The sequence below is a fragment of the Artemia franciscana genome, chromosome 7 (assembly GCF_032884065.1).
Source record: "Artemia franciscana chromosome 7, ASM3288406v1, whole genome shotgun sequence".
Classification (NCBI taxonomy): Eukaryota; Metazoa; Arthropoda; class Branchiopoda; order Anostraca; family Artemiidae; genus Artemia; species Artemia franciscana.
Window position 1 is genome coordinate 20,131,515 of NC_088869.1, and position 13,814 is coordinate 20,145,328.

The following is a 13,814-nucleotide window of genomic DNA, read 5'->3' on the forward strand; positions in this document are numbered from 1 at the left end:
TCTTTCTAAAAACGACAGCTGAGAGCAAAACACATTGGTTTTCGAGCTTTTCTCACTAGCTTATACAGTTTTCTAGCCTAAGCAATGCACCATGGTTTAATTTCGATATTTAAATAATAACGTCTGAAAATAGGAATTAAGGATTTCATAATTTTTGGAAAGTCGTTTAAACCTAAATTTAAATTACCTGCAATCCACCATACATCATCAAACTAAATCCAACTTTTTGTCTGTCAAAATCTTCCATTATTGATACCCTGAACTGTTTATTGTTAGTGTTAAATAGCCTAAAAATACTCTCAAGAGGGCATAAATGAAAGCTATTCTAGCCCCCTATGACCCCCTGCATCACAGCTGCCTTTTCAAGCGGGGGTGTAATAAAATGGTAAAGGTAAACTTGACTTGTCTAACATCTGACAATGAATCTCATTACCGTTCTCTAATCCCGGTAATAAGGTTTAAGTTGGGATTTAAGCTTCAATGACTTTCAATAGGATTGGGATAGGGGCGCATCGGGAAAGTTGTGAAGTATGGCGAATTCATTGTGCTTACATGAAATTGCACTCTTTGCTGTTTTTGGGCGGTTAATTTTGAAGTCGTGCATGGCCGTAGCTCAGATTAAAGATTAAAGAATCAGTGTGATCTGACCTATGAGGGTCTTATACGGCTTCGTCAATAAAAGAAAACAATTGTATCTTTTTTCTTTTTTGCCTTGGAATTGTTCGTTTTTCTAAAGAAGGTAGAATGAAGTAATTATATAGATGATCATATAATATAGTAATAATAAAGAAGTTATGATGGTGAAATAACAATCTTTAAGTCTAATTCTTATGGCATAATTTACAGTAAATATTTTGCGAGAATCACAATTCAAACATAACTTACAACTGAAATTATTAAATCGAATTATTTAAAAAAAAAATAGCCTTAACATGTTTCTTCACAAAATTCTTTACAAAATTCAATTGTCAATTCTCTTCACAAAATTCCTCGTTGTCTTTTTTTTGGAAAGATAAGTTATTCTCATTATTTATATTAATTATATAGATATAAATACTAGATATAGATATACGCATTATCTATCATAAATAGATAATGCATGTATCTATATCTAGTATTATATAGTTTATAAAATTTTAAAAGTTTATGAAATATAGTCTTATATTATATAAAGTTTATATAGATATAAATTTTACTAAAGTAATTTGATAGATGCATAGAAAGACAACAAATTCGAAGTCTAAAGACAGGTGAACACTTTAGAATGTGTTTATTATGTAACTTTTCATGTCAAGTTTAAAATTTGAATTCAATTTTTAAAAGCTGATATTTGGGTATGAATACTGCACCTAGTCAAACACAAATCTTCTTGCTGATAATTCAAATCCTGTTGTTCCCTATATTGTTGTGACTTTCTTTTGGATCTGTTAAAAATAAGTAAATTATTGTCTTAAGGTTATTTTTCAGATAGTCATAAAAAAATTTTAAGAACTGTATTGCTTGGATAGGATTTTGAACAATGACGTACGCAGAACAGGGGGGGGGGGCTCGGTATCTGAATCCTCCCGTAAATCATAAATTTCTTGAATTGCTGGGTGCTTTTCATCCAAATTATCAAATAAAATTGTTTTTTTTTAGTTTTCCATCTCCGATTTCTTTTGTTATTCGGCCCCCTGAAAAAAAAATTATGTCCTAATGCCGCATTTTGAATGCGGTCTAGGAAATTTAAATAAGGCTTATTTCTTAGGTTTATATTTCTGATTTATTCAAATTTACAAAATAAAATATAGAATAACTTGAAACTGTGGACTTTTTCTTTTCGCCTATATCAACAAAGTTACTGTTATATATATAACACTAGGCCTATGTATATAACATTTTGATACGGCTTGTAAGATTTCTTTAAGGTAAAACAAAACGTCAATCTTAAAAGGGCTATGTTTAAATCTGTAGGGACAAAAAATTAATAAAGCCCTTTGTTTATTATTAACCAGCTGAACCTACAGTTTTTCATGACCACTCTTGCCCCCTTTCTCATGGAGTTTTCGATCTCAATCGTACTCAGATATTATCAAGCGATCAAACTCAGCTGTTCCCTCGATTACTGTCAGAGAAAAATTGTCATTTTCCGGGAATATTGGAACTTTTTTCTATTCATAGGATTACTGCTCATCCATATGCATTTGAGGGTATTTGTTTCGAAAATAAACCCTCTATTTGTTTTGTCCCAATTTTCCAGGCGTGAGGGCTTACTTTCCCAAATTGAACTCTTGAGATTTGATGGCTTGATATCTCATTTATATATATGGTTTTGACATGGTATATATTATAGTTTTATGTTCCTTTGTATAGGATGCAAAGGCGTGTTCAGGATTTTTATGGGAGGGGGAATTTTTCATGTGGGGGGTGGGGGTAAATACTTTCACAAACGCATCAAAAATTTGTTTATATACGTTTTATTACGTTTTACGAATCAGACACATTTCGTAGGGAGTTCAAGCCTGATACCCCCTCCCTTAATACGGCCTTGGTAGGACGGTATGAAAATAAAATAGTTCATTTTTTTATTCATAAACGAAATATTATTTGGTAAATTCACAGTTATTTCGATTACTTCGCTATGTAGAAGATGAACCCACCACGTTGCGTTACTACCTTGGCCCGAAAACTGGTACTCGTAGAATCCATTTCCTGAAAACTAAAAAAAAGGCGTTTGGCGTTCAAAAGAAAATGGCGAAAGGCTTTAAAACCCTGCAACCCTGCATTCAGCATATGTCATTCAGTAGGATAGCGATTTTCCTATGGCCGTGTTGCATATTAATAGTTTGATGCGTCTGTTATGTATCACCGTATTTTATGGTAGTTTTGCTTTAAAACTATCACCCTTTCATCATTTGAGTTTTACTTTCTCTTCCCTCGTTAAACTGTTGCTTCTTCCTCTATGAAATTTGCCATTTTTGTCTTTCTATTTTGTTTCCCACCCATAAATAAAAGTAGCTCTTATCCATGTGAACTTTATTATCGTTTTATAGGCTGAAAATGGCAACATTTAGGCTCCAAAAAGGGCATTGGGAAGGTTTTGATTCGGCAATACCTCACCAAGAAACGGCAAGGGGAAAAAGATCCGCAATTTTTTTGCGGAACATTCCCCTGTTGAAGATAAAAAGAAATAAGCACGGGACAAGTTCATTTAAGCCAATAAGTACAGTAGCCTTTGTGTTAGATATGTCTTTTTAATTTGCATAGTAGTTTCATTATTCCCCGAATTTATAAGTTTGAAATCTTTCTTTTTAGAGATGTGACTAAAAAAGAATTTATAACACTAAAAAAAACTGTTTAAAATATAAAGCCGTTTTTAAAGGTGGGTAACATGCACTAAATTGTAGTAGATGCTTAATTTAGTCTTATAAAGTATAAAATCCTTATTTAAGCCTTATAAATTTATAGCAACTGAAAGCAAGGGTGTATCAGGGATTCTGATTCGAGGGTGAGGCATTTTTCGGGGGGCGTTTTACAAAAAAACTTTACATAACGCATCAAAATTTCCTTATGGACATTTGTTTTTATGAGTCGGACAAAAATTCTGGGAGAGGGGTTGAAAATTCTGTATGTGTCAGATTGTTCTAAATTAATATATCTATCGATCTATCTAGGTATACCTCCTTACAATTGTAAATTTTTAGTATTTTTTATTGTCAATTGCACCCTAATTGCAAGTGAGATATATATATATATATATATATATATATATATATATATATATATATATATATATATATATATATATATATATATATATATATATATATATATATATATATATATATATGTGTGTGTGTCAGTATATATGTGTCAATATATATGTGCCAGATTGTTCTAAATTAATATATCTATCGATCTATCTAGATATACCTCCTTACAATTGTAAATTTTAAGTTTTTTTATTGTCAATTGCACCCTAATTGCAAGTGAGATTGATTATATACATATACACACACACACACGTATATATATATATATATATATATATATATATATATATATATATATATATATATATATATATATATATATATATATATATATATATGTATATATATATATATATATATATATAAATATATATATATATATATATATATATATATATATATACATATATATATATATATATATATATATATATATATATATATATATATATATATATATATATATATATATATATATATATATATATATATATATATATATATATATATATATATATATATATATATATATATATATATATATATATATATATATATATATATATATATTATATTATATATATATATATATATATATATGTATATATATTATATTATATATATATATATATACATATATATATATATATATATATATATATATATATATATATATATATATATATATATATATATATATATATATATATATATATATATATATATTTATATTTGTAATTTTTTTCTAGGTTTATCAATGCAAGACGGAGGATTGTGCAGCCTATGATAGACCAGTCAAACCGAGCAGGTGTGTTACTTTTCTCCTTTTCACTCAAGGTATGGGGGGTTCCAGACCTGGCCCTCTCCCCGAAATCCTAAAATTTCTTGAATTTCTTGGCACTTCTTATTCAAATTATCAAAAAATCTGCTACCCCCCCCCTATAAGGTTTCTATGAGTGTGTCTGCCCCACGTACCCACTTATCTTTATTGCTCTCTGTATCTTTGCATATAGTCTATATTATATCCCTAATGATATTAGGATTTCAACTCACCCAGTAAATACATCAGTCCCTAAAACAATTCCCTAAAAGAAATTGATTGTTTTTGGTCTAAGGTTGGAACTCCTTGTATTTCTTCTTTTCCTCTTCGAACAATATTTATTTGACATATTGAGCATTTTCAGTGACCCAGTGCTTGTTCTAGAGGAAATGAAATCCTTTAGCTTGATTATTTCTGTCAAGGAATGGACTGAGTCTTTTTACTGGTAGAATCCTGCCCTTGCTGTGAGAACAAGCTAGGTTAAAGTGCGACATGTTCTGAACTTGTGCTAATTAAAAAAGAAAGAGATTGTCACCTAAGGTTGAACTAATTTGTTGGTGAGCGTAGATAAAAAAGGCAAACAGATTGGCCGACTTTATTTGAAGTAGGTTTATCTTATCTAAGGGTGAGGGGAATATCAGCGCCATGTTGGGGTCAAATCGTGCATATACCCCCTAGCCTTAGCAGGCAAAAGAGAAAAATTAGTAAGATTTCATATGTTGCTCACAAACATTTCTGCGGTTTCCCATGATGGTTATCTCGAAGTGGAGGGTTCAGTATGAAAGTGGTCGAAGTCCAGAAAATTTGGTTTTCAAAACTGAAATTTCAGTAGTTTAATTGACTCAACAGTAAACTAACACCAAGTTAAGTGTATATATTTCACTTCTTCATTGAAAGAAAATTTTATGCTCTCAGGGTACTATATCCGCTGCTGTAATATCTTTGGTTGTTCATGAATGTGTTAACAAATGTGGACTTCATCTATGCTGGGGCACCACTTTCATGAAAAAATCTGGACTTGTACTTAAATGAAGACTTTGATACCAACCTTTCTATGATCGTTCTTAAATTTGATTATCTATTCTGTACTGGGTGTGAAAACTTCTATTATCAAGTTTTGAAATCATAAATAGCTTTTATTAAAAAGGAATAAGATGAATTTCAATTTGCCTTCGGGAGACTTTGAGGTGTTCGGGAATTAAAAAAAAATCAGGAATTTAATTTAATCTGTACGAAAAAAAAACTTGTGTGTTAAATTCTACTATATAGGCAAGGTGTATACAGTTTTTTCGTTTTGTGTGTGTTGGGGGGGAGGTACAAAAAACTTTTGAAAACGCATTATTTTTTTAATTTGTTTTGTTACGTTTTCACGAGACCGAATAGATTTCGGGGGGGGGGGGGTCAAACGTCATTTATTTCTCTCTGGATAAGGTTTCAGATATTGCGAATTTTCATATGAGATTTCGTCCTTTGTTCCTTTTGAAATACATACTTGAAGTTCTCCAAATGTCAGAACCCTTTTTTCGTTCGAAGATTTAATTGACAAAAACATTTTATGAATAATAATTTATAAAAACGGTTATTTTGTTTACGAAGATATAAAAACAAAGGAAAGAATAACAGTCAAATTGTTTTTACATGGTGAAAAAGTATCTAAACTCTGATTTATAAAGGGAGAGGCAAATTTAGCATTTTCAATCTGAAAAATTAATGTTTGGATTTTTCAATTTGAAAAAGTCGTTTTTATTCAATGTATTTCTATTTTATGCAAATTTCCATCCAAAAATTCTCTAAAGAAACGCTCGTTTTAGCGTTTCCTTCGCTGAATTATTTAAGTTTGAATTTTAGTCCGTTTAACCCAATAAAACTTAATATTTTCAAGAAAATGCTGTATTTTCCCTAAGAAAAAAAAAAAAACACACAAAAAAAAAAACAGTTTGTCCTTGGTAACTGAGCACTCTTAAAACACTAGAAGAAAATATTACGTCTGTTCAGTCTTTAAGAAGGATTGAATGTTAAGAGTTATTCAATTATTAATCGAATACTAAATTGAATTATAATAATTATTAATTGCACTGAATATAAAGGTCTGTTATTAATTTTTAATGAATATTAAGAAAGGGATGAAAAAGAAAGGATAACTAATTGATGTGGACTTGATGTTTCTCAAGATCTAGGGACCTGGAATCTCGGAAGAGTGTTTATATTAAGTTTTACCCTCCGGTATTATACGTTTCTAAATTGTATTAAATACAATTTTTTTCAAAAAGAATAGATCATATTAATATATGTATTGCCATGATTTAAGATTTTGGGATGTATTTTTAGAAATTGAGATTTTTCGCAAAATTATTGGGCTTTCGTAAGATTCTCAGTCGAAGTCCTGGCGTAGGTCGATTTCGGATAGCTGGGTAGAGAATTTAGAGTGGCGAAACTCTATATAGGCCAGTGTATTCTCCTGATGAGCCCTTATGTTGGGTGTTGCCTCTGAATTATTTGTCTATATTATTTTTTCTATTGTTTGGTAAATGACGACTTGTGCTTATTGACGACATGACTGCCTGTCCATGGATTATTCTTTATGGTTGATTGTGTGTGGCTATGCTGTTTGACCTATGTGATTGTATGGATGAGTAGGGTTAAGGCCTCATTCAAGTGCTGGTCTATATTAGTCACTAATTTAGGAAAACAGTCTTCCTTTTCTCCTTCTGTCTCTCTTTTTTTTTTTTGTGTTTGTGCTGTTGCATTTGTGATTTCTCTTTTCATGATATATATATATATATATATATATATATATATATATATATATATATATATATATATATATATATATATATATATATATATATATATATATATATATGAAATTTATATATATATATATATATATATATATATATATATATATATATATATATATATATATATATATATATATATATATATATTGAAATTTATTTTCAAACACTTAAATTTTCCGCAAGCGATTCTTCGGATCCTGTTAGATTCCGAGTGGCAGCCCTGGTGTAGGACAAATAGTGGACAGGGTTGACAGGAACGTGCTAGATTAGATTGATCTGCCTTGAAAAATTCAGATGGCCTATAATTATAGAATTATATCTGTTAACTAAGGAACTTTAATGTGAAAGGTGGAGAAAGCATTAGAATGATAGCTCTGATCTCTGATGATATTTTAATGATAGTATATACTCCAATCTCAGTTATATTCTATCTTAGGCGCTATTCAGAAATGTTTGGTCTTAATTCTTTGAATACTTTCGCTCTGTATTGACGTAGTTTTCATAGACTTGTAAGCTTATGTTTTTCTGCAAATGCTGTTATTCGTGGTGGAGAGTATAATAGCTAGGTTAAAATGTGTTGTGAGAGAAGGGAGAGGTGAATCAGAGGCAGCAATTTCTGGAAATGTAGGGGGAGGGTAAGAATTTATTTTTTAGATTGATGTGGCTTTCATAGACTTGCTATTTTAGGTTTTTCCGAAGTGTTGTGTGTATGGTAGAGAGTATAATAACTAGGTTGAAATGCGTTATGAGAGGAGTGAATTAGAGGCGCCAATTCCCGAAAATGCGGAGGGAGGGTATGAATTTATTTTTATTTATTAAAAATCAAGTTACCGAAAAGGATATGTTTTGAAAGCTATGGGAGGGGGGAATTTTTTGTGAAAATGCCACAACACGTAGATATCAAATACGAAAAATCTAAGTGGCAACCCTCCGGCTGTCCTAATGGGCATCCCTGGGTTGAATTTGAAGATGTCAACATGCATGATTATTCAATAGTATTTTCGGCTATGGTTTACTCTTGATAAAACGAAACTTCGGTACTCGTATGATAAAGCCCCTACCGCTCTAGTTGTTCATTCATTGACGCATTATAGAGTCATTTTTTTTTCGTTAGTTTCTTTCATCTTAGCGTGAGACAAAACAAGGAGAAGGGACAGAATAGATGGAAAATATACAATTTGGGCTATATATTTACACATTAAGAGGGATGGGGATAAAGTATTTGGACGTTGTGAAGTTAGAAATTATTCTTACTTCAAAATATGCAGAATAATGAAAAATTTCTCCTCCTCTAAAATTTGAAAAATTCTTTTTTGACATTTTCATTGAAAAATTAAAAAAAAATCCCCCAACCTCCAGATTTTGAAAAGTATATTTTGCCCAACCCCCTCTATATTTTCGTGAATTGCACTACTGAGAACACCTTTGGGCTTAAACGGACTAATTGATTACAAATGCAATTTATAGTAATGTGCAATTGATGTTCCCCGGTAAATATTGGTCGCTTAAGATACTTCAAGTCACATATTGATCTTCAATGTTGAAGATAATTTAGAGCTTTTTTTTACCCCTCGCCCGAACAAGAATCCTGGATACGCCCTTGCGTCCCTATAATCTTTTAAGAATAGATTAATATTTCTAGTATTTACTTGTGAAACATTGGTAAAAGCTATATTTTTCTTTTCTTATCATGAAATTTTGTATTTATTCGTATGTGAAATTTCACGATTATCATAAAATATTATTTGGATGGTATTTTACCATGAATGGAAAATGTAATCCTTTTTTTAGCATTCTTTTTTCAGCTAAAGATCACTCCAAAGAAAATTTCATATTGCTGAGAGATTCCATAACAAAAAGTCATTTCTTGGTTTGACAGGGCGAGAAAAATATTTGTCATTCCAAATTACAAACTAAATCAAAAAGCAAAAACGAATATCTGGCAATGGTCAACAGGAAAAAGTGCTTCGCTTTGAATATTCGGAATCTCAAGTGATATGCAATTCCGAATATCTGTCGCTATAAATTAACAGTCCCTATCTCATGACCTGAGTCTTTTTTTCTTGGATGGACGTGTAGTTTGATGAATTATGGGTCAAATGCCTACGAAATTCCCTGGTTTGGATTAAATTTTAATGTTATCTTTAGACTGTTTGCTTACAAGAAAATGGATTTGCTCCAATGAGGAAACTATTGATCATGAATTATAATAAAGATTTTAAGTATCAATTAGATCATCAATTTGAAATGTAATATCAGATTAAATCGCTTGAAATTACTTCTCCTCAAATCTGGTGAAATTATATAGCAATTTATAAAATATAGTAATAAGTAAAATAATGTTATAAAGAAAATTATGTTATTCAAGTATACCTGAAAACGGAGAGTAGGACAGAAACTTCCCCGGGAAAGGTTGGTCGAAAAAACTTCTTTTAATAATTTGCGCCTAAAAAACTTTGTTTTTGTTCCTCTATACTCCTCCGTTTATCCTTTTTGACCCCCCACCCCACCCCAAAGATCATACCAATGTCTAGACCTAAAGGGTGTCTAAAATCAAAATCACTTGTCTTGCAAAAAAAAAGTTTTGAGAAATTGTTCTTTGAAGTTACGGGGCTATGTTAATAATGGCAGCCTTCCTAAAAATGATAAATTAAAAAGGAGTCATCTTGAAATTTAGCTGACTTCAACTATCGATACAACTGTAGTAATTCCTAGATAATGAGCAATTACCACTTGTCTTGTAAACCCTTTTCACAAGGGAATAATTTTGATTTTCAATGATTTTGAGACTGCTGCTCTGTATCGTAATCACCAGACACAATTTATGAACATCAAGTCCTGATTTAAGGACGGTTGACGTCCACCCGCAGGAGGGGGAGTGGTACAACATAGACAGTCTTTTCCATTCCCTTGCTAGGAGACCAAAATTTCTAAAAGCGAAGAATTTCATGAATATTCGAACAGTATCTTGACAAAGCACTTATTTTTTAAAATCATCCTCTCCTTCATTTGGAAGAGTTCTTGCAAGTTTGGCCTTCTAAAAAATTTTTAAGGGCATGTAGTAGTAGTAGTAGTAGACAGGTTTAATAGCAAAAACTTGACAGCTGTCGCTGATTTGTGTTTTTTTACAACATATACAAAATCAAGCTACACTTGTAAATATAAATAAAACTATAAATATTAACTCTTATTATACATTTTGACGAAAACCGCGACGAAAGAATTACCATATCGGTTTGTTCTTGCTTTAACGGGAACTAACTTATCTTGCTTTCTCGTTCTTGATGGTAGAGGTTGATCAGGTAGAATGTCACAGTGCTGAGATTTAGAAAGCAAGGACTTTCCGAAACTCATTATCAGAGTTTCGTACCGGTTTTGGAGTGACGGCAGTCTTAGCACTTCCAGAGCCTTTTCATAGGGGATGTCACGGCGGCCCAAGATGATCGATACCGCTCGCTTCTGAACCGATTCAAGCTCCTGACAAAGATACACTGTTCTCAGTGCTGAAGGCACCCAAACAGGACACGCATATTCCAGAATGGGACGGACATACGCTATGTATGCATACTTAATACTCTCTGTGTTTGCACTGAACCTACGCATACCGTTTAAAGTCTGTAGACTAGCGTTTCTTTACGGAGCTAAGAATGGTTCCATGAAGTTTCTTAGCTTCAAATTTAAAAGTCACCAAGAAAAAGGTCAAAGCAATGGTTCCTCTTCGAAGCTCAAGAAAAAGGTCATTCGCTTCTGACGCTCAAGATCTTTGAACCTATTTTTCACTCTTCTTGTCTCAGGGGTACAACTAAGTAAGAGAATCAGACGGCATGCCAGGGAGTAAAAGATGGGAATTCACACTAAGGTTGATCAAAGGACCCTCCAGAAGGATTCTTATAACGATTTTTTTATCTTTACCCCCTCTTCCTTAGAGAAATATTGTTTAACCATTTAATATTTTGACCATGTGTGCCTCCGAAAGACGTCACATTCCTGAAATTTGGAATCAATAAAATTGAAAAACTTTTATAAAATTTAACTGATTTTTTCATGCTAAAATTTCATCTCATTATCCCCTTAAAAAAATGCTCCTTACTTTCCAAGTGTTTATTTTAGTTTTATTGAAATATGTATATTATTTTGGTTGTTTGAGTCAAGCACGAACTTTCAATGAATAAAAACTATTTTCGTTGCAAAGTTTCACTATTTCAACCAATGTTTCTCCAAGAAACTTCGAATTTGGAAGTTGGAGTGAGTATATTTCCTGCTCAAACAAAAAGTGGAAAATACGTTAGAAATGTCTGGGAATTGCTTCAATCCATGGAAGCAAAAACATTCCTTCTGCTTAAATTGCTTTTCTGTTCACTGCTTCTATTTGAAAGAATTACGAAGACTTTTGAAGTATTTACGATTCCCAAATGGAGCGACAATGAAATAATATAAATTCAAAGGAGAGTAAAAGAAAGGTCAGTGGCTTGGCAGGACCAACAGTACTATTACGGGGAATCGTGAGGGATATTAAGAATAACAATAACGTTTACCAAATGCTCTCATTCTGTAATGTAGATTTACAATACAAAATCTCAGATGCAAGGAACCTAAAAGATGGATATATGATATATTAGGTTTCTACTAAACGTGACATGAGGATGAAAGTAGTCGAAAATGTCTTCTTTTTTTTAATGTGGTTTCATTTTGGCATCCCTTTACTTTCTTGGTCCTCTTTTTTCATAATTTTTTTTTCATGCGCTTTCTTGGTCTTCTTTTTTCATAATTTTTTTTTCATGCGCCTAAGATCATGGGTGTGCATGGCGTAAACCTTCAGGGGGACCCCGATATCTTTGTTTGAGGGGGATCGGTTTGACGTTCCTATCATCCAGGCTGAAATATTCATAATTTCATGGAATTATATCTGTTAGAAAATAAATTGGCTGCATTAAATGTTGGAAAGTCTGGGGAGCTTACGGTTAAACAAGTTCTTATATGCCGTCTGAATTGCAGATTGCAGGTGAGGTGGAAAATGCCTGGCACTGTTGAAAGTAGTAAAAGTAAGTATAGTGTTGCCAATTGGACAAATTTTATTTTAAAAGGACGCAATGACATAAAAAAGGGAATAAATAACATGTTTTTGAAATTTGGGATATAAAAGCGCTAAAAAGAGACATTTTATAAATTTATGACATAAACGAAACATTTCCCAATTATATATATATATATATATATATATATATATATATATATATATATATATATATATATATATATATATATATATATATGGTAAAAAATATCACTTTTCGCCAAATAATTTTTTTTATCCAGGTTTTGCCAAAGATGGCGCAGGTAATGGATTTTCTCTAATGTAAGAGATTTACATGTTTATATAAATTTCGTGCTTTCGCACAAAGTCATTTTGTATGAATGTCTTCTGTGGATTTTTTTTTTTCGTTTTCATCATATTAGATGCTAATTGTCCGCTTTAAAAGGTATACAAAGCGTCTTTTGGTCAATAATGCAATTGTTACAAAAAATAACCTCTAGTTTTTGAGATTTCAAGATGGACATGGTTTAGCTAAAAATGACACATTTTTGGATACTCAGGGGATATATTCATGGACCGAAAAGTTGGCAACCCTGAGTAAGTAGTAAGTAGTAATAAATATTCGCTATTTAGTCAAGTTCAGTCTAATCTTATTGAGCTGTTTTTTATATTCAATTTTCTTTGACGTGACATACTGGAAATATACTTAAAATTTGAAATTAATAATTTGCAATTCTGTAAGAATTTTGGGGCAAAATGACTTGGCAGGTCAACACCAATGTTTTATCGACCAAAGATTGGATAAAAGGGGTCATTGGATTTGTTTTCAATTGTCTGCTCCCTCCTTTTTCTATTGGACTCTTCTCTTATCAATAGCAGGATTTGAGATGGGTTTTTATAGAAGACGGCACATTTTTTGTCAAATGAAGACGCCACCGTTATATGACTTCAGGCTGGCATGTCTGAAAGCGGAATTCTCTGAGTTTCTTTGCATACTTTTGTAAAAAAAAGAACTTTTCTAAGAAATAATACATATTTTGGATTTTTAGTAGTTTGTTAATAGACAATATTTATTCATTTAAACAAGATTTTTCGCCAATATTGTTTGTAACTCTAGAATTTTTTCCGAGATATGATTGTTGCATTCATAATTTTAAATTAGAAAGAGGTTTTACTCGGTATCTAGTCCATCATTTTACCTTTTTGTTCTTTTGTTTTCTTAATCATGTTGTTATAATAGTGCTAGCACAGAGTAAATTGTAGACAAATTTTTATATTTTTTGGCCAAAAAGAAATATTTACATTGCACCTCAAAACGATGTGCCGCTATTCTAAAACATTTGCTGTCTTACCGAGTTTTGTCAATGCCACGATTTCCATGTTAATTTTGCATTTTTATTGGTGCA

The 13,814-nt window shown here is 31.4% G+C and overlaps 1 protein-coding gene across 2 annotated transcripts in view; it reads left to right on the forward strand.

Annotated features, from left to right (window-relative positions):
* LOC136028960 (homeobox protein homothorax-like) overlaps positions 1 to 13,814 on the forward strand; it is a 199,741-nt gene that overhangs the window by 172,887 nt on the left and 13,040 nt on the right. For both annotated transcript variants that reach the window (XM_065706955.1, XM_065706956.1), the window contains exon 12: positions 4,502 to 4,560. In XM_065706955.1, coding sequence (XP_065563027.1) covers positions 4,502 to 4,560 — 59 coding nt within the window. The remainder of the gene's footprint in view (positions 1 to 4,501; positions 4,561 to 13,814) is intronic.